Source organism: Meriones unguiculatus, chromosome 11 (assembly GCF_030254825.1).
Source record: "Meriones unguiculatus strain TT.TT164.6M chromosome 11, Bangor_MerUng_6.1, whole genome shotgun sequence".
NCBI classification, from domain to species: Eukaryota; Metazoa; Chordata; class Mammalia; order Rodentia; family Muridae; genus Meriones; species Meriones unguiculatus.
The window spans coordinates 57,984,121-58,005,715 of NC_083359.1; the positions used below are offsets into that span (position 1 = coordinate 57,984,121).

General features: G+C 41.8%; 1 protein-coding gene and 1 pseudogene across 1 annotated transcript in view; both read left to right on the forward strand.

Annotated features, from left to right (window-relative positions):
* The window catches only part of Kif14 (kinesin family member 14), a 73,389-nt gene that overhangs the window by 16,803 nt on the left and 34,991 nt on the right, over positions 1–21,595 (forward strand). The window contains exons 9-16 of the mRNA XM_021654326.2: positions 2,146–2,262; positions 3,058–3,173; positions 7,061–7,233; positions 7,867–8,014; positions 8,226–8,289; positions 12,268–12,452; positions 19,960–20,062; positions 20,953–21,113. Coding sequence (XP_021510001.1) covers positions 2,146–2,262; positions 3,058–3,173; positions 7,061–7,233; positions 7,867–8,014; positions 8,226–8,289; positions 12,268–12,452; positions 19,960–20,062; positions 20,953–21,113 — 1,067 coding nt within the window. The remainder of the gene's footprint in view (positions 1–2,145; positions 2,263–3,057; positions 3,174–7,060; positions 7,234–7,866; positions 8,015–8,225; positions 8,290–12,267; positions 12,453–19,959; positions 20,063–20,952; positions 21,114–21,595) is intronic.
* Positions 8,863–9,669, forward strand: LOC110559077 (ATP synthase F(0) complex subunit C1, mitochondrial-like; annotated as a pseudogene).

The following is a 21,595-nucleotide window of genomic DNA, read 5'->3' on the forward strand; positions in this document are numbered from 1 at the left end:
TCAGTATAAATTCAGCTGTGTTCAATAACATGCACATTGCATGCACATGTGAGTTGAAATATGTATTTTGGTGTTATGTACTGGGATAGTATAATGTTAAGATTCCAAAGTGCTTTTTATAATTTCTGATAAAATTTAAGGCATTATGAGTCCCATGAGGTTTTTCCTCTGCACATTAGTATGTCTCTTGGTATAGTGCCTACTCAGGTCTTGTTTAGGCATCTATGTTATTGAGATAAATGGCTGATGCTGACATTTTTAGGAGACGAAGTGTCACGGCTGGTCCTCTGGTCCTCTGACTCTTACAGTCTTTCTGTCTTTTCCTGCAAGATGCTCTCCCAGCCTTGAATGCCCACATGTGTTGTGCGTGTCCCTGATGGGGCCAGGCGCTCCGTGATCAGTTGTTCTCTGCATTTTGACCAGTTGTAGTTTTCTGTGAGGGTCTCTCATCGTAGAGAAGCCTCTTTGATGAAGAGTGAGGGCTACACTTATCTGTGCATACAGGATATGAATGTAGAATGCAATCAGGAATTAGGCTAGTTTAGTAAAGTGCAAGTTCTCCTCTAACGTCCATTACCTCATCAGCCCTGGGTCAGTTTGCAGGTATGATTTCTCTCCTGTTGAGCAGGATGTACTAGAGAGCTGTTGCTTACCACCAAAGTATCGGTGCCACTACTGTACCTTTAGATATCATGCGTGCTGGCCGTTGTTGTGGTTCATAGGTGTCCTAGCTGGAGAGGGCTATATGTTGTTTCCCTCCCTGGCGGCTTGCTTGGCACCTTTCAAAGCTATGAAAGTTGGTCCTCAGGGAGGGGTCTTTCACATCAGTTCTGGCTAAGATCCTGAGTGCTGTGTCCAAAGCGCATAGGCAGATCAAAGTATGTTTGGTGGTGGTGACTTTCCGTACATAAGATAGTGAATGCATTTGTTTTGTGTTTTTATTATTTACTTCTATAAATCTAAAAATAGAAGTATAGACTTAATCACTGTAAATACAAATACATTTTAGGAAATTTCCCTATATTGTTATATATAGCAATATGGTGTTTATCATTTTTAATAGAAAACACATGACCAGTACTTTATGATACCAAAAATAGATGACTAACAATTTATTATATCATTGATAGAAAAGTAGCAGTATTTGACAATGTATAGTAATTTTAGGGTACTTGGAAAAACGTTAGAAGAGAAAAGGTTTTTAAGGACAGGGAGAGAAGTCAGTGAGCAAACTGCTTGCAGCATGAGCAGAGGATTTGAGTTAAAGTGCTGGGCACAGTCGCACAGACTGCAGTCCCCACCCCGCAGAGTCCCAGGCTGGCAGAGCCCTAGCTTGTCGCCCTGCTAGCCTGGGCTACATGGTAGGCTTCAGGGCAAGAAGGGACAGATGGCTTCTAAAGAGAAACACCTGAGTTAATCTTCAGCTCCATGCACACATACACATATGTGCACAAACAAAAAAAGAGTAAATGTGCATAGGTTATACGCCTCAAGCCTCTGTAAACATTTTGGTATATAATTTTTTAGTTGGTTATAATTATAATCAGAGTTCACAAAATTTTTAACAATCATATGCCATAGAAATTCCTTATGGAGGTAATTTTTAAAGTTTTATTCTACTAGCTATTACAATTACTTAATTTTCTCTGCTGTTAGACATTTATATTGATTTAAATGTTTGGCTATTATACTGCTGAGGTAAGCAACATTTTTCCATTCATAGTTGTTTGCTTAAGATCACTAAGTAGTTAATGCTTGTGCTCTCTTTAAAGTGAGTTCTTTTATATATCTGTCACAGTCTAAGCACTGCTCATGTAGACTTCATGGATACATATGCATTATTACATAGTAAGAGATGGTTTTAAAAATAAATAATTTAGGGTCCTGAAGAGATGGCTCAGAGGATAAGAGCACTGGCTGCTCTTTCACGGGTCCTGAGTTCAATTCCCAGCAACCACATGGCAGCTCACAACCATCTATGAGATACAATGTTATCTTCTGGCATGGAGACAGAGCACTGAATACATAACAGAGAAATAAGTCTTTTAAAAAAATTGTAATTGAATAACATCACCATTTAAAGGCTTATGTTATAGCAAGTCATTAAAAAAAACCATAAATTATTTTTCTGTGATGTTGCTGTAGACAGAATTTGTGGAAGGGGAAGAGCATGACCACAGAATCATAAGCCGTATAAACTTAATAGATTTGGCGGGCAGTGAGCGCTGCTCTTCAGCCCACACGAGTGGAGAGCGACTGAAGGTAAGTAGGATAATGGTCACTTCCCTTTTCCTCTCCGTGCTGTGAGTTGGGGTCTTGTCGTGTTGCTGAGTTGCCCATGAACTCCTCAGCTCGAGTCCCCCTCCCCCCAGCCTCAGGCTCCATGAGTAGCTGGGATCACAGCTGCACCCTAGCATTTCCCTCACTGTCCTCAGGATGATAAAACTTGAGGGCATTATTTGTAGGAAAGTACAAATTGAAGCTACTTAGCAACAACAAAACAATATCTTTAGCCAGGCATGTTGGCACACACCTTTAATCCTGGCACTCAGGGAGGCAGAGGCTCTGTGAGTTCTAGGCCAGCCTGGTCTACAAAGCTAGTCCAGGACAGCCAAAGCTACATAGAGAAACCCTGTCTCGAAAAACAAGCAAGCAAACAAAAAAACCTTTATCTTTAGTTTACAGATTGCTGTGGTTTACATACTGTATTGGGATTAGTTTTCAAAGAAAATTAATACATTTTGAGTCATAAAAATGTTGATAGTTGGAGGCTGGAGAGATGGCTCAGTGGTTAACAGCACTGTCTGTGCTTCCAAAAGGACCTGGGTTCAATTTCCAGCACCCACATGGCAGCTCACAAGTGTCTGCAACTCCAGTTCCAAAGAATCTGACACCTTCGTACTGATGCACATAAAATTAAACAAATTTTAAAAAATGTTGATAGTTTATGGAAGAAAGTATTATGCAGTAGTTGTATGAGGAGAGAGGTATGTTTTGTGAAATGAAGTTGTTGCTGAAAAGTTAAGAAAAATAATCCTTTTTGAATCTCATGCACAGGAAGGTGTGAGCATTAACAAGTCCTTGCTAACTTTGGGGAAGGTCATATCTGCACTCTCTGAGCAAGCAAACGGAAAGAGGGTTTTCATTCCATATCGGGATTCCGTTCTTACATGGCAAGTAGCTTTCAAAGTCTAAGTGATTGCATTGGGTTTGGGTTTGGGTGTATGTCTATGGTATGTGCATATTTGTGCACATATGTGTGCAGCTGTGCTTCCCTAAAAGTGTGCTTGTGGAGGCCAGAGGTCGAATTCAGGAGTCTTCTTCCCTCCTCTCTCCACCTGATTGTTTGAGACAAGCTCTCTCACTTACTCTGGAGCTCAGTGTTCTGGTTTGAATGACTGGCTAGCACTAGAGGTGTAGGTACGTGTCTCAGTTACTTTTCTATTGCTGAGACAAAACACTATGACCAAGGCAATTTATAAAAAAAGCATTCAGTTGGGTGCTTGCTTACAGTTTCAGAGAGAGAATCCATGACCATCACGGTGGGAAGAAGAGCAGCAAGCAGGCAGGCATGGAGCTGGAGCAGTAGCTGAACTCTTGCTTCTGATCCACAGCCGTGAGGCAGAAGGAGAGGGAGAAGGACGGAGGAGAGGGGAAGGAGAGAGAGGGAGAACTAACTGAAGTGGCATGGGCTGTTGAAACTTCAGAGCCCACCCCAGTGACGAGGCCACAGCTAATCATTACCAAACAGTTCCATCAACTAGAGGCCAAGCATGCAAACATAAGAGCCTGTGGTGGCCATTCTTACTCCAACCACCAAAGCGCTCTGCCCAACTTTTATTTTTACGTGGGTTCTGGGGACCTGAGCTTACACAGCAAGTACTTTACCCACTAAGCCATCTCTTCAGTCTAGGAAGAATAAGATATGGTGTCGGCTGGGCTGCAAGAGCGCTTGCCTAGTCTGCACAAAGTCTTAGGTTTGGACTCCAGCACAGCTAGACACACACACACACACACACACACACACACAGAGAGAGAGAGAGAGAGAGAGAGAGAGAGAGAGAGAAGGATAATGGACTCATTTTATATGATTTTGGCATATTGGAGAATTATGAATTCTTTAAACAATTTACCTGGAGTTGAATTTCATAAACCCTGAGTTGCTAAACTCACTTAATAGTGTGGCCTGTTTTCGCATGTATAAAACAGAGATGACATCAAAACAGTGAGGTTAAATGATGCAAAATTCTGAAGAGCTAGTACGAATGGAAGTACTCTGCTTGTGCTTGCTGGTGCCTACCGTGTGCTAACAATTGTTTCTCTGCGTGTAAAGTGACATTGAGTAATTTCGCTTGCCTGCCACTCAGCGGCGAGTACAAAGCTCTGCCTTGTTTTCATAATGAGTGTACACTTTACTTCTGATACATCATTACCCCGTATGTATGTAATGTTCAACTTCTAATAAGCATAGATAGCTATCCCACAGCTTAAAATGGTTTTGCTTGAAATTTTTCTACTTTATGATGGTATGAAAGATAATAAGCATTCAGGAAAAAAAATTACTCCTTGTTTTCAGGGAACTCTTTGGGGTTATTTTTGTTGTGATTTTAAAGTTTGCAGTGTGCATGCAGAGGCCTTACACAGGTTACCTCACATTTTCATTATCCCGCCATCTGTTGATGGCCAGCGAGGCTCTTTCCAGTTTCTGGCTATTATGACTAGAGCAGCAGTGAAAATGGATGCACAAATAATGAAAATGGATGCTTGCTCATCAATATTTTTAAATTAATTTATTTATTATTTATACAGTGTTCTGCCTGCATGTGTGCCTGCAGGGCAGAAGAGGGCACCAGATCTCATTATAGCTCACATGGTTGTGAGCCACCATGTGGTTGACTGGGAATAGAACTCAGGACATTTGGAAGAACAGCCAGTGCTCTTAACCTCTAAGCCATCTCTCCAACCCCTTGCTCATCCATTTTTAAGTAGTAGGATATAGAGTTCTTTGAGCTTATGTCCAAGAATTAATCAGCTGGGTCTTCAGGTAGATCTGTTTCCAGCTTTGAGGATCCACCACCCTGATTTTCAGAGTGGCTGTACAAGTTTGACTCCCACCAGCAGTGAATGAATGTTCCCCTATCCTTTGCATCCTCACCAGCATGTGCTTTCATTATTTTTATTGATCCTGGCCATTCTGACTGTGGTAATGTGAAATCTCAAAGTAGTTTTCATAGCATCCTGATGGCTAAGGATGTGGAACATTTCTCAGCCATTTGTGTTTTATCTTTTGATAACTCTTAAGTTCTGTGCTGCAGTTTTCAGTTGGCTTATTTGTTTTCTTGGTTTTCAGGGTTTTCTTAGTTCTTTATGTTTTGGATGTTAGCCCTCTATCAGATGTGGAGTTGGTAAAAATCTTTCTCCATTCTGTAGGCTGCCACTTTGTCTGAATGATGGTGTCCTTTGCCATACAGAAGCTTTGCAGCTTCATGAAGTCCCCTTTAGATATTGCTGTTCTTAATGCCTGTGCTATCAGTGTCCTGTTCAGAAAGGCCTTTTCTGTGCTGATGGGTTTGACCCTATTCCATGCATGCTATCTTCTGTCACAGTCAGGGTATCAGGTTTGATTTTTGGTTTTTGTATTTTTTTGGGGGGGGTTGGTTTTTGTTTTGTTTTGTTTTGTTTTGTTTTTTTACACTGGGTTTCTGTGTGTAATAGCCCTGGCTGTTCTGAACTCACTTTGTAGACCAGTCTGGCTTAGAACTGTGCCTGCCTCTGCCTCCCAGGTGCTGGAGTTAAAGGTGTGCACCACCACACCGGCATTATTTTCTTTTGTATTGAGGTCTTTGATCCGTTTGTAGTTGAGTTTTGTGCACAGTGATGACTATGAATCTATTTGCATTCATGCAGAAATCAGCACCATTTGTTGAAAAAGCTATCTTTTCTCCAGTGTGAATTTTTGTATTCTTTGTCAAAGTTCAGGTCTGTAGGAATTATGTCTGGCTCTTTAATTCAACTCTGTAATACAACTTGAAATCTGGGCTGGCAATACCTCTAAAAGTTCTTTTATTATTCAGGATTGTTTTAGCCTCTCTCTCTCTGTATGTGTATGTATGCGTGTGTGTGTGTGTGTGTGTGTGTGTGTGTGTGTTTTCATATGAGGTAGAAAACTGTTTTCTTAATTTCTGTGAAGAAGTGTATTGGAATTTGGATGGGGATGGTATTGACTCTGTAGGTTGCTATTGATAGAAAGGCCATTTTCACAGTATTAATCCTACCAATTGATGAGCTTAATTATAATGTTTCTATCTTGAAACTTAAAAGGGAGAATATGATTTTTTTATGCCTTGAAAAGCTAGGAATAGTAAAATTTATTGTGTGCTAATTAAGATGCATTTGAGTCTTACATTCTTTTTTGCACACAGTCTACAAAGTGAGTACAGTACAGAGTGTTTATATATTAATTCAAATTTTTCAATATGTATTGGGAACTAACTCCTGCAGGTTATGGTAGCACTGAGAATACAAAGATGACTGAGACATACAGCTTCCTTACTATAGTAGCTCATGGTCTAAAGGGAAAACATTTAATAAATATTTGATGTTGATAATGTTTAATAACCTGTAAACAGGTTTGTTGCTTCATAAAGCAGTATAGAAAAAAAAAGAGAAGCTGGGAACATGGGCCAAGCATAGTAGTAATCTATGCCTTTAATCCCAATACTTGGGAGGCAAAGGCAGGCAGATCTCTATGAGTTTAAGGTCATCCTGGTCTACATAGCAAGTTTCAGGCCAGCCAAGCCTACATAGTGAAACCCTATCACAAAAAAAAAAAAAAAAAGAAAGAATGAAAGAAAGAGAGAGGGGGGAGGGAGGAAGAAAAGGAGAGAAAGAAAAAGTGTAAAAGAAAACAAAGTATTATGATATTTTAATGGTGTCTGAGTGGAGAGTTAGCCTGTTTTTGCATGCTCTTCTCGTTGCTTTGTGTTTCCTTGACAATTAGGGGTACTAGGTGGTTGTAGAAGAAAAGTCTTGTTGTGACTGCTTTCCCTTTTCCTTAAAGGCTATTAAAAGAAAGCCTGGGTGGGAATTCCAAAACAGCAATGATTGCTACCATCAGTCCTGCTGCCAGCAACATAGAGGAAACCCTGAGCACACTCAGATACGCCACCCAAGCCCGACTGATAGTCAATGTCGCCAAAGTCAATGAAGACATGAATGCAAAGTTAATTAGAGGTGATACTGTCTCAAATTTTATTACTCATTTTTGCATGTATATATGTGTGCACACTGTATATGTGTTCAAGTGTGTGTGTGTGTGTGTGTGTGTGTGTGTGTGTGTATACATGTGTTTGTATGCTGTATTGTGAAAGCCCGAGGCTAAGTCTCCCTACATTGCTCTCCATGGCAGTTTCTCGTTTCTCTCAGGTGACCCTAAGCTCCCCAAAATGTTTAAGCCAGCTTGCTTTGGGGAGCCCCCTTGCAGGCAGTGCAATCGCAGGCAGGCTGCTATACCCACCAGCATTTACATGTATGCTACTCCCAGTCTCAAGAGTGCACAACAGGCATTTTACCAAACCCTTGTTTTCTCGATTACAAAAATATTCTACAGTTTAGATTTATTGATTTATTAATTCTAATTTAACATATACAATTTTAAGAAAACTATTTTCCATTCCTAAGTGCTGATATATCCTAGTATAACCCTGACAATGGTGGAGGAGGGAGGGTATACAGTGAGAAAGAGGAAGTAGAGAGAGAAACCCGAAGAGCTTAGGAAAGAGTGTGGGGAAAGGCAAGCAGCAAATGGGAAAATCATTTTCCAGATATGTTTGTTTATCACTTGTTCATCTTCTTACAAATCTTCAGAACTGAAAGCAGAAATTGAAAAGTTAAAAGCTGCTCAGAGAAACAACCGGAATATTGACCCTGAACGATACAGACTATATCGACAAGAGATAACGTCTTTAAGGATGAAGCTGCATCAGCAGGAGAAAGACATGGCAGAAATGCAAAGGTGAATACAACAGATCCGTAAACATTGCTGCTGACAGGACTGGGAGGGTTGTGAGAAAGCACTGAGTCCTTCTCACCACCTCCTTATAATAGACCATCTTGCTTTCAGTTGTATTTTAAGTGGTAGTCGGTATTCTGCAGACTTCACTGATGGTCTCTTAATTTCGATCTTACATGGATGTTTTAACTTCAGTATTTTCTCTTTTGGAAAGAGTATGGACAGAAAAGTTTGAACAAGCTGAAAAAAGAAAACTTCAAGAGACAAAGGAGTTACAGGTATCATTTTGATTTCCTAAACTGATTTTGTTGTGCCCAATTCATGAGATCCCAAAAGACCACCACCAGGAGTCCAGTCTTGCAAAACACATGAGGATCTTTTTATTACAAGCTACAGCTTGGGCTCACATACCCTCACCACCGAAGCGGTGAGAGCAGAGAGCCTCATGCTCAGGTTAGTTAGGTGATTTAAAGAGTACGGTCTCTCCCAGCATGCTCAAAGCAGAGGGATTCCTGTCTGGCAAGCATCTATTGGTCAAAACACAAAAGGGGATGTTGCATTTTGAACTGATTGGCTATAGGAAGACCCCAAAACCATTAATTGTCTGGCTTCCCTTGTTTTGGCTGCCCTAGGGGAGAGGGGCTGGTTTCTTAGTAATTGTATCTCTGGTAGGCAGGAAAAAAATGCAGTAAGGCTAATTCTTCCCCTCAGGGCGTTGAGGCTAGTTCTTCCCATCAGGTGGCTGGACATGTCTCCATCTAGCTAGCCTTTGTTCAGGCTTGTGCTTTAAACTTTAAAACAATACCCATTGATTTTTAATTCTTTGGTCTCTCATTTTGAAATAGGAAAATTATGCCTGTAAATTTCATGTTTCATTTGTATTGCATAACTCTGAACAAAGAAAATACATAAAGATAAGTAACATAAAGAATTGTGGGGGACCAAGAGCTCTAACACAGACCACAAAGGCATTGCTGGTTTCTCCATTTCCCACCTGTTCCTGTACAGCAATCAAGCCAGTGTCTGCCTCCTCTTCAGCAGCCCAGGGCCCCACCTCAGCAGCCTTCCTACAGTGGCTCTCCTATCCAGGTGGCCAGATCAGTGTTGTCTTTAGGGACCTTGCCACAGCAGTCAACTTTATTGGTGGTGGAGCCAGCACAGTTCGGGTTCAGGGCCTGGCATTGTAGTGGTGTTTGGTGACTTAAATACTGACTATATCAGAAACCTGTGCCTCAAGAAGTAGCTCTTCTCCTGTCCCATTCTGAGCTTTGCCCTGTCTGAGGCCACAGGGCTCTTCTCATTGATGGTCACCTTCCTTATCCATGGAGCACCTGTAGGATCGCTCAGCCGCCCCTGCTGCTCCCAGTTCTGGCATGTGCTAAGCTTAACCACTAAAACAGAAGAAGCAACATTAGGATGGGGAAAAAGAATATTTGGATCTAGATTGTGATTGCCTAGAGCCTAAGTGCAGGAATTGCAGTCATGTGCCACTACACCCAGTTAAAGTTTCCCCTTCAGTGGGTTCTTCTAGTAACAATGTAAAAGGTGAATTGGAAGACGGAAAGCCAGTTTATGGAAAGAGTCATTTAGAAGCTGCTGATGTGGTTAAGGCCTGAAATAGTGAAAGCTTGGAGTAAGGGCACCTGATGGCAGTGGAGGAGGGGGGTTCAGGAGGCAGACATGCAGGAAAAGGGATAATTGTCTTTATTATTTTCATATTTTTAATTATCTATATAGATGCATTTTATATATGTATATATCATGAGTCACACATGCCATTAGCGCTCATTCAGAGGTCAGAGGATGGTTTTGTGGAGTTGATTCTCTCCTTCCATCTTTGCATGGGTTCTGGAGATTGAAAACTTGGGTATTGAGGTTTTGTGATAAGCATTTTTCCTGAGCCCTTCCACCAGCGCTGGGATAATTGATTTTGGGGGTTGGTAGTTATAGATGTAGAAGTCAAGAATGGTTCTCAGGCTTTGGAGGTATGAGTGTTGCGTTGTAAAATTGTAAGGTCACTGAAATGTGGGGCATGAGGGGACAGAGGACAGTTGATTGAATAGTAACAAGATGATGAAATAGAGCTACTCATAGCACTCCTTGAAAAAGAGAACTATATAAGTCAGGCAGAGGGCTGTAAGGCTGAGGGAGGGGTGTGTGTGTGTGTGTGTGTGTGTGTGTGTGTGTGTGTGTGTTAGAAGAATGAATCAAAACCCCTTAATATAGTAAAATCTAAAGGATATTTGAGAAGAGCTAAGAACAGCAGAGGAAATTGGTTGATAAGAGTATTGTAAAAATTTAGAGGAAGGAGCTGAAGATATGTATCAGCAGGCCTTTACTGAGTACCTATGCTCAAGTGTGAGGAGATGAGCAGATCCTCAGCACCATTGTAAGATCAGGGTGTGGCCGTGCATACCTGTTACCCTGTTTCTGGTATGTCAAGAGAGTTGTGTGAGGAGAAAACAAGTGGGTCCCTGGAGTTCAGTGGCCAGCTTGCCTAGCTCAAGTGGATGAGCTCCAGGGTCAGTGAGAAAATTTTTCTCAAAAAATAAGGTGGAGAGTGAATAAGAAAGACACCCAATGTTGACTTCTGGCTTACATATGCACATCACCACTTGTATAGTCTCTCTCTCTCTCTCTGAAGGTAAAGTTCTTTGGGAATGTCCTGACAAATGAGATAGGATTTACCAGGTGTGGCGGTCCATACCTATAATTCCAGCATGTTGAGGCTGGCCAGGAGAATCTTTGGGTTGGAAGCCAGTATGGACATAGGTACATGCCAGTGGCTAGGTAAGATTTTGGTAGGTGGGAAAAAAAAAAAAAACATTGTAAAAGAAAAGACCATATGAGGAGAGCAAGCAGTTTAGATGGGGTCATAAGAAGTCAGCATGGAAAGATACCATTGATTTGCTGAGCTCTTGCTTTCTAGGCTAAGGAATTTTAATCTTTAGGGAATGAGACACCCTTGGAAGAACTTGACAGGTTGCTGAGGAATTACCTGGTATAGGATGGAATATGGAAAAAAGGAGATAGCCGACGGGGTATTCCAGAGGGTACTGCAGGATTCTGATGTGAGTCAGTTCAAGGTGGTGCTGATAAACTTGGCAGAAAACGATCCACTGTACGGCAGAATAGAAACACATAGTGATGGGTTGATGCGACAGTGACCAAGAGTGGTGAAGACTGAAGAAAGATCTGTAGAATTCTTGAGTTCAAGAGTGTGATGATAACAGTCATAAGAAGCCACAAAGGAAGGCTTCCAACACACCTTTAATGGGCAGTGTGTGTCATTCTCTGTTCACCAGGGCCTGGGCTTCTCTGGAGATGGCGTCCAGAGAAGAACGGGGTTCCATTTCCCTCAGGGACAGCTGGAGCACTTTAGGGTGAGGCCTGAGTGTGCTAAGGCAGGGTGTGGAAGAGGGTTTCCATGAATGCTACAGTTTAGTTCTTTTAGAATGAGATCATGGGTGGCAGTGGAAACTCTGGCATTACTGCTCTTGGTTAAGCTGCTGTGCTGAGTATGGCAGAGATGCGGGCGAAAACCATGCCTAGAGTGCTTGCAGCCAAGGCACAGCCTTAGTGAGGCCCAGGCCCAGCACGATATAACTGAAGAATCTCAGAGGGCCATGGTGGAAGGCTAACGGTATCATGCAGTATGCATGTACCCCCCAGCACATTTATTTGAAATCAGGGATTTATAAACCTTGGGCAGTGGGAGGGATTTCGAGGGTGAATGTGTTTGATTCACTGGGGTCAGGAGGTCAGGGGCTACTTGAATTACATGTAGTGGTTCAGTACCTCTTTTCCATGCAGTAGCATTGGCCTATCACGAGAAGGAAAATGCAGTGCTTAATTATCCTAGGGGTGAAGAGAAAATCTCCAAGTACAGTTGAAGGTCACTCCTGGACTGAGATCCTAGGCAGGGTGGGTTATTTGTAGGAACTGATCTGGCCTGTAATCTTCCCTGAGCGCTAAGTGATGCTCCTTACAGAAGCTGAGAAAAGGAAGTCCACCATCATAAATGAGCACAGACGATGTCAGACTGCAGCCTGTTCCAGCAAAGCCCCATAAGTGTGTGTGTGAGTGAGTGTGCATGCTATGGATTAAAACCAGGAAATGTCACATGAGTGTACTCTTCCAGTAAACTTTGCTCTCCAAACCTGTAATTCACTGAAACTCTATAAAGTGATCCTAATATTTAACATAGGCCATTCTTTTACATGGATTGAATAATTTCATGGGTTTTTTTTCTACAGAAAGCAGGGGTTACGTTTCAAATGGACAACCATTTGCCAAACCTGGTTAATCTCAATGAAGACCCCCAGCTGTCGGAGATGCTGCTCTACATGGTAAAAGAAGGAGTAACTACAGTTGGAAAGTACAAGCCAAACTCAAGCCACGACATCCAGTTATCTGGAGTGCTCATAGCAGATGATCACTGGTAGGTTCTCCTGCAAGGCACCACCCCTTAGCTGTCACCACGCCCAGTTCAGCCCTCTCTTTAAGAGAGCAAAAGTGTTGTGTGTGTAACAACAGATGAGACACTCTCAATGTAAGGTTCAGCATGGTGCTCTCTGTGGTATGCTTGATCTGCTAATTAAAGGGTAATTTCTTTTCTTAGAATTGTAATGGTAGACATGAAAGTAAACTATCCATCTTATAAAGAAGACTTTTTGTTTGGATTGACATTTTTTTTAGGTTTTCACTCATTTATTTATTAAAAATATAACATAATAAAATATAAGATAGAACAAAAACTTTTATATTAAAGTTGGACAAGGCAAATTTATAAAAGAAAAGGCTGTATGTTTGTGGCTTTAGCCATTGTAAGTTTGTATGCGCTTTGCTCCTATTAGATGGCGTTCTCTTCTCGGCACCCTCCATCTCTTCAGACACCTACATTCCTTCTGCTACCTCTACACTCTGAGCTCTGAGAGGAGGGATTTGGTGTAGATATTCCATTTAGGGCCGAGTGCTCCAAGGTCTTTCTCATTCTATGTGTTTTGCTGTGTATTGCTGTGAGTTTCTGTATTTGTTTCCATCTGCTGCAGGAGGAAGTTTCTCTGAGGGTAACTGAACAAGGCACTGGTCTAAGAGTATAGCAGAATATCGCTGGGAGTCCGTTTATTGCTACTTTTTTGTTTGTTTGTTCTTACACCAGTATTGCATGTTGTTACTGTAGATCCTGGGCTATCTAGTCTCAGGTTCTTGGTCACCCAAGCAGTGACAGGTATGGGTTCCATTTCATGGAGCGGGCCTTCAGTGGATTGACAATTTTCTATGTGAATTTGTTCACATGAATGAAATGAATGATCTTACATATTGTCGGGATAATAGTATTTGTAGACATTTTTTACTTTATGTTGCATTTTTAAATTTTATTCATTTCAAGAGTCTTATTTTCACTGCTGTGAAGGGTCCCATTATCTGAATTTATTTTGGATCACTGCAGTTTATTTTGTTGGTAGACCTTTGAGTAGTTTTTACTTTTGCTATCACAGTATTCCCCTAGTGTCACCAGTGGACTGGCTGGGTCCTTTTGTGCTGCTGGGAGAGAAATCATAGGCAAAGGGAAAGATTTTTCTAGTGCAGGCCTTTGCTTCAGTTGAGTGCAACAGCAGGCAGCGGGTGGTGCTGGGGTGGCAGCAGGGGCTAAGAGCGTACCTCCTGATTACAGGCAGCAGACAGAGAGAGAGGGATCTAGACTGGGCCTTTTGAAACCTCCAAGCCTACTCCCAATGGCACACTGTCCCCAACAAGGCCACACCTTCTCTTAATTCTTCCGAAACTGCAAACCAAACATTCAAATGTATGAGCATGTCAGAGACCATTCTCATTCAAACCACCACAAGGAGCTATGGCAGTAAGCAGTGCTCATTGTGTGGTTTTATCAAACTGTCTTTGGAGTGTCCAAAATGTCTGCTGCTAACATAACGTATAGTCTGGCTGTCTACGACTGGCATCCTTTGCTCAAGGTAGCTGGGGCACCAAAGGGGAATGCAGAGCGCAGCAGCTGCTAATTAAAGTCAAATTGCTAGCAGTACCCTAGCATCGTTGCTTACTTACAGGAGTGCTAGGAGGAGGACTTAAAGAATTCATCATTAACACCAACCTTGATTCTGTCCGTGCTTTAAGAGCTTAACCCCTTCCCAGCTTGCTCTTGGAGCTCTCCCAGGTGTGCTTGTATGTGTCTCCTGATGCAACAGTCATTTCTCCAGGGCAGATCTCTGCGTGGTAAACCAACATACTGACCCAAAGGTTCCTCGGGGAAATTGGTAGAAACTCATGAGCTCTGAGCTGTGGGAATAATTTGCTGTATAAATAGGATGACATTTTAATTATGCTGCAGTAATTTTAAGTTTAGAAAGCATGTGTAGTGAGACTAGGTTTTAGGAAATACACATACTCAGTTTTACCAAGTATCTTCAAACTGTTTTCTAAAATGATTGTCAGTTTTTATTCCCATTGTCACTGAAAATACCTGTCACTCCACTTCATCGCCAGCACTTAGTGCTGTCAGATTTTTAGTTTGTATAAATTTAGTGAACATAGAGTAGAGACCCATCGATTCACCTCACACTCCCTTGGTTTAGGGTATTGTGCATCTTTTACTTGCTTGCCTATGTCTTCTGCCCATTCTTTTCTTAATGATTTTCAGGAGTTCTTTACGTATTCTGGCTTCCAGTGTTTGTGTGAATTTGATGTGCGGCAGGCATCTCTTTGTCTTTCTAGTGTTTGAGTCCTCTTTTCATTGTCTTATGATGCATTGATTCAAGTTCTTCTTTTAATTCTTCTCTCACATATTCCATCCTGACCGAAGTTTTCTCTCCCTCCCCTCCCCCTAATCGCTCCCCGACATCTCCCCTCTCTCCCAGAGCCACCCCTCCTCCATTCCCCCTCAGAAAAGAGCAGGCCTTCCAGGGATATCAAGAAAACCCAGCATAACAAGCTACAATAAGACCAGGCACATAGCATCACATCAAGGCTGGACGTGGCAACTCAGTAGGAGGAAAAGGGTCCCACAGTAGGCAGAACAGTCCAGGACTCCCACTATTAGGAGTACCATAAAAGCATCAGGCTATTCAGCCATAACGTATGTGCAGATTAGATGAGACCCTACAGGCTCCCTGATCTCTGCAAGCACCCATGAGGCCCAGTTAGTTGATTCTGTGGGCTGTGTTCTTCTTCTTCTTCTTCTTCTTCTTCTTCTTATTATTATTATTATTATTATTATTATTATTATTATTTATTTACTTTACATCATAGCCCCCTCCCTTTCCCCCTCCTTCCTCTAACCTCTCCTATTCCTCAGAAAAGGGGAGCCCACTACCCACCTACCTCAGCTTAAGTTGCATCAGGACTGAGTACATCCTCTTTTCCCTGTGGCTTGGTGAGTGATCAAAAAGCAGGCAACAGAATTCATGTCAGAAACAGCCCTGCTCCCCTTACTAGGGAACCGACATGTAGACTGAGCTGCCCATCAGCTACTCTGTAGGGGGCCTAGGTCCAGTCTGCATGGTTCTTGGTTGGTAATGCTTCAGTCTCAGCAAGCTCCTCTGGGCCCTGTTTAGTTGGCTCTGTTAGTCTTCTTGTGGAGCTCCTGTAGATCCAAAGAAGATAAGTAACAAGGAGGATCCAGGGGAGGATGCTTAAATCTCACTGAGAAGAGGAAATAGTATAGACAGGGGAAGTGGTTGAAGAGAGGGAACAAAGTAGAAGAGGGGGCACAGAGATAAATGAAGGTGAAGACCAGTTCTGGGGAGAGCAAGGGTGGGAGGAGAAGGGGCCTACAAAAAAAGAGAAACCTTGGGTGGGGCATCTCTGTGGCAGGCTGGAGACCTACAACAGGGTAGGCTTCTGGGGTAGATACGGGGGTGACTCTATCTGAGACTCCTAGTAACAGGTGTCATGGAGCCTGAATAGGCCACCCTTTAACTAGACAGGAGTCCTACCGGAAGGAGGGGAATACCAACCCACCCACACAAACTTCAATCCAAAATTTACTCTGTCTACAAGAGATAAAGGATAAAGATAGGGATAAAGATAGATAAGAGATTGAGGGAATGTCTAACCAATTCCTGGCCCAACCTAACACCCACCCCTTGGGAGAGAGCCAACCCTTAACACTATTAATAATATTCTGCTGTGCTCACAGACAGGAGCGTAGCATAGGTGTCTTCTGAGAGGCTCCACCTAGCAGTGGATAGAAACAGATGCCGAGACTCACAGCTAAACATTTGACAAAGCATAGGAAGGCTTGTAGGAAAGTGGGGGGAAGGATAGAAGGACCTGGAGGTGAGCTGCGTTCTTAAGGTGTCTCTGACGCTTCTGGTTCCTCCTTTCCTTCCTCCTCCTCCTCTGAAGGACATCCCGAGCTCTGCCTAATGCTTGGCTGTGGGACTCTGCATCTGCTCTCATCAGTTGCTGCATGAAGTCTCTCTGGTCTCGTTGATTTTGCTGGGCCTCTGGTCCCAGAACCCTCTGCAGGCAGGACAGTCTGGAGGTCAAAAGTTTTGTGACTGGCTTGGTGTTCCAGTCCTTCCACTTGAGGCTTTGCCTGGTTAGAGAAGATGGCTGGATTGGGCTCTGTGTCCCCCGTCACTAGGAGATTTTGCTAGTTACTCTAGTAGATTCCACGGAGTTCTACATTGCACTAGGTTTCCACCTGCTCCCAAAATGCCTCCCAATTCCATTAGTTTCTCCTAGTATTTTCTCTCTCCCTATCTCTCCTGTTCCCAACCCCATCTGCTGCCAGTTCACTCTTGAATCTGTTTCCCCTTTCAGATGCAAGGGGAGATGCAAGGATCTCCCCTTAAGCCCTCCTTATTACTTAGCCTCTTTGGATCTATAGCATGATTTTTTTTACTTTACAGCTAATATCCACTTATAAGTGAGTACATACCATGTTTGTCTCTCTGGATCTGGGTTACCTCACTCAGGATCTTTTCTAGTTCCATCCATTTGCCTAAACATTTCATGTCATTGTTTTTAACAGCTGAGTAATACTCCTTTGTGTAAATATACCACATTTTCTTTATCCAATTTTCGGCTGAGGGCCATCTAGGTCTCCAGTTTCTGCTATTATGAATAAAGCTGCTATAATCATAGTTGAGCAAGTGCTCTTGTGGCAGGATGGAGTTATATGGTTATATGCCCAGGAGTGGGATGGCTGGGTCTTGAGGTAGATCGATTCCCAATTTTCTGAGAAAGTGCCACGTTGACTTCCAAAGTAGCTGTACAAGTTTGCACTCCCCCAGCCCCCAGCAATGAAGGGAACTCCACATCCTCGCCAGCGTGGGTTGCCACTTGTGTTATTGATCCTTGGCCATTCTGACAAGTGTGAGTTGGAATCTCAAAGTCTTTTTGATTTGCATTTCCCTGATGGCTATGGATGTTGAACATTTCTTTAAATGCTTCTCAGCCATTTGAGATTCTTCTGTTTATTTTAGTGCCTGACATTAATTTTTTCCTTTATATGATGGTTAGCTTTGTGCTTTGTTTAAGAAAGAATGTTTCATGTAGACCCAATGACACAGATCAGTTCTGTCTCAGGAGACTGAGACCGGAAAATTGCAAGTTCAAGGCCAGTCTTAGCTACAGAATGAGGTTAAGGCAACTTGAGCACTTAGTGAGACTCCATCTCAAAAGAAAAAGTAAGGAAAAGGGCTGAGGGTTTAATTCAGTCATAGGGTTCTTGCACAAGACCCTGGGCTCACCCCCATCCCCACCACAGTGAAGGTTTCTATATCGACATCATACAGATGTTTTCCTTTACACTTTCGAAGTTTTAGTATAGACTAGAAATCAAAATTAATTTTCATGTGAGTAATCAATTCTCCCTGCACCTTACACTAAGTAGTTTATTGTTTCTTTTTGTGGTGATTTATAAAAATATGGGAATCTGTGGCTCTGATTATTTGAGCTTGGTTGGTTGGTTGGTTGGTTGGTTGGTTGGGTGGTTAGTTGGTTTTTCAAGACAGGGTTTCTCTGTGTAGTCTTGGCTGTTCTGGAATTCATTCAGTAGACCAGGCTGGCCTCGAACTCAGAGATCCACACACCTCTACTTCCCAAGTGCTGGGATTAAAGCTGTGCACCACCAGTGCCCAGTTGTCATGAGTCTTTTAACCTGGTAGGGCAGATAGGTTTTCCAGGTCCTTTTGCTAGTCTGTTAGTTCTTTTATATATTACCTAAGTACAGCATCATTTGTATCTAAACCAAGACTAAAGAGTCTAGTTGGGGCATAGGGAGTCTCTTGCTTTTGAACTCTATCCTATCCATTTAGTGCACTCATCAGCATTTGTCTTACTGACTAGACCATAATGCTCGTGAGAGCTGCTCTTATCTGTCTTCACTGCTGACACATATCTGGCGCTTAGGTGTTCAGTGGATGAAGGCTTCCATGCTCATTAATCCCTATGTCAAGCACTGCATGCTCAGTGGGAGGAATCCACTTCAGACTTCTCAGAGAAAAGCTTTCTAGAGGCCTGGCATGCAAGTTGAGGTTGGGAGGATGATGCCGATAAGGAAGGGGAGGTCCTTCCCTGAAGGAAGGACTGGGTGGAAGGAAGGTACTGATACAGTTGCCTAAGTGAAACAGGGCTCAAATGGTCAAATAGTGGCCAAGAAGGAGAGCGCTGCTTGAAACTGGATTTCATGGGGCTCAGAATGCTGCCTGTGTATGTCTGATAACAGTAAATTGAAGTAGGACAGGGAGGAGGACAGAATGGGTAGGGTTATTTAACTACCTGGTTTAAGCAGTGTCCTGGTGGGAGAGACACTGCCCAGCAGTGAGCTGTTTCACCCAGGTATGTCTTTGGGTGCTTTAACTGAGCTGTTACTCTCAAACTATAATCTCGGCGCCTAATCAATGCTAAAGGTCTCGAGTTAGGACTTGGCTTTTGCAGTCGTTTTCTGTTTCTGTCTAGGTGGTCTTCGAAGTTTTCTGTTTTCTGAATAAGAGTCTCCCTTGAATGTGTGTATGGCGTCTGTAACTGATGCCTCATGTCTCCCGTCAAGGTCTGTTTAGTTAGATGGCTGAGAATGTGTTTTGTCTCCCTGCTTTTCCCTCCCATGTAATGCCTCACTTTTCCATTAGTAAAGCCATTTATAGAACAGGTGATGCAATCATTTACGAAGCCAGAAACTCAGAAAAATAAAAACACATAAAAACGCTCTCTTGGAGGAATCCATTGTCAGTACTCAATTGTTTTTTTCCTTGAACTTTTTCCTGTGTATTTTTTTTTTCATTTTCAGGAAGTTGTAGTTTCATTTTCTTTTGTTTTCTAGGAGTTAATCAAAAGATGGTAAAACTTCTTCCTGCACTAGTACATACAATTGGTAGAGGTGCCAGTGGTTTTTGTTGTTGTTTATATTTGAGGTTTTTTTGTTTTTTGTTTTTGTTTACCAAACTCCAAAGTATATCTTGGGAGAAAAATAAAATAATTTAAATTATTGTTGCTAGGGGCTGGAGAGATGGCTCAGTGATTAAGGCACTGGCTGTTCTTCCAGAGGGCCAGGGTTCAATTTTCAGCACCCACATGACAGCTCACAACTATCTGTAACTCCAGGTACAGAGGAACTGACACCCTCATACAGATATACATACAGTGAAAACACCAATGCACATAAAATAAAAATAAACAAATCATTTTTAAAAATTGTTAGCTGGTTATGGTGGCCCACGCCTGTAATCCCAGCACTGAGGGAGGCTGAGGCAGGCAGATCTCTGTGAGTTCAAGGCTAGCCTGGTCTACAAAGCAAATCTAGAACAGCCAAGGATATACAAAGAAACCCTGTCTCAAAACAACAACAACAAAAATATATATCATTACTATAAATTGGTATAAACTTACTATCAAAAAATAATCTAAGCAGATTTATTCCTCTTACCTCTTCTTACTATTTAAAAGGTTCTGCAATTATCACAATGTACTTTTTATCTCAACAGTACTATCAGAAATTTTGGAGGAACAGTGAGCATTATCCCAGCTGGAGAAGCAAAAACATATGTAAATGGGATGCACATTTTGGAACCCACCATATTACATCATGTAAGTTGACAGATGCTACAGTGGAAGAAGCTGTTAGGGTGGGCGAGTTGTCCGCATTCAAGTTACCACCTCACATCCCCCAAGGCACTAACTTGAATTGAGAACTTTTCCATTTCAAAACCTCTGTTGACTAACCAGTAGCCTTCCTTTGGCCAAAGAGAAGTTATAATGGAATGAACCAGGAACTGGGCTCATCATGGTGTGCCCTGTGAAGACCTGGCCTTAGGAATCAAGCCATGAGGAGATAAAATCCTCACTCTGCCCACCCCCTGTGCTGACTGACACCTTTGTCAAGTTACTTAACTAGATGCTCCAATAGTACCACCTGGTTAGGGTGCTATTAACAATTATCTCAGAAGAACTGGCCTAAACTATTGCAGGCTTTTCAGGGGTAGTGGAGAACCAACTTAAGAATAATTCATATGTAGTTTTTACACCATTGCTTGCAAAGAGTGGTACTCAGTGAGTGTCCACTGTGTGTTTTAATTAATGAAGTCTGTTTGTTTTAGTTTCCTCTTTCCCAACATTGGAATACTATGTAGCTCATGAGTTGTGAAATGAAAATAAGATCTTTATTATATATACCCAGACATATATACATGTATAAATTACTTAACAGTATTTCATATATGGAAAATGCTTAACAAACATGATGGTTGCCATGATTTTAATGTCTATCATTAGTGATACTGTGCCATCTGGAATTGTGGAGTTAAAAGAATAATGTGAAAAATAAAACATTTAAAACCATATCTCACATAGGAAACTATTTTCAATATTTTATTGTTTTCTCCTCAAATTTTAATTTTTTTTTTCATTTTTAGGCAAAGTTTGTAAATTTTATCACTTAGACTCACCTCAAATCATACATTTTCTTTTCTGTGTTTTAGGGTGATCGGGTGATTCTTGGCGGAGATCATTATTTTAGATTTAATCATCCAGCTGAAGTCCAGAAAGGAAAAAGGCCATCGAGTAGAAATACTCTTACAAGTGAAGGTCCAAAAGACTTCGAGTTTGCCAAAAATGAGCTGCTTACGGCACAGAGATCACGGTAAGTGCCATCACTGATATGAAGCTCACATGTGCGCAAAAAGTGTGCATCAGAGCTAACTACTTCACCAGCTAACCTTAAGCCCGCAAAGGTACTTCAAAGACCCTGAAATGCTGCATAAACGAAAGCAAAAGGGACACTTCATCAGTCAGTGATCTTCAGGCACACAGTATATTGAAGGCCAGCCCGGGATGCTGTCTCAAAGAGAAAAGTCTGTTGTTTCTTAAAATGGAATCAGAACGTTGTTAGCATAACAAAAATACTTTATTTTTGATTACTATGTAAACCATAATTTTATAGTTATTATAATTAGTGTATATTATAAATATGCCATACATATTTATATTAAATAAAAATATAAAATATGTTTTAAATATATAAACTATATATTAAAATGTTTAGCATTTTATGTGTTATATTTTCTTTATACATTAGAAATATATTAAATATCAAGCATCTGCAATAATAATTAAGCTGGGAAT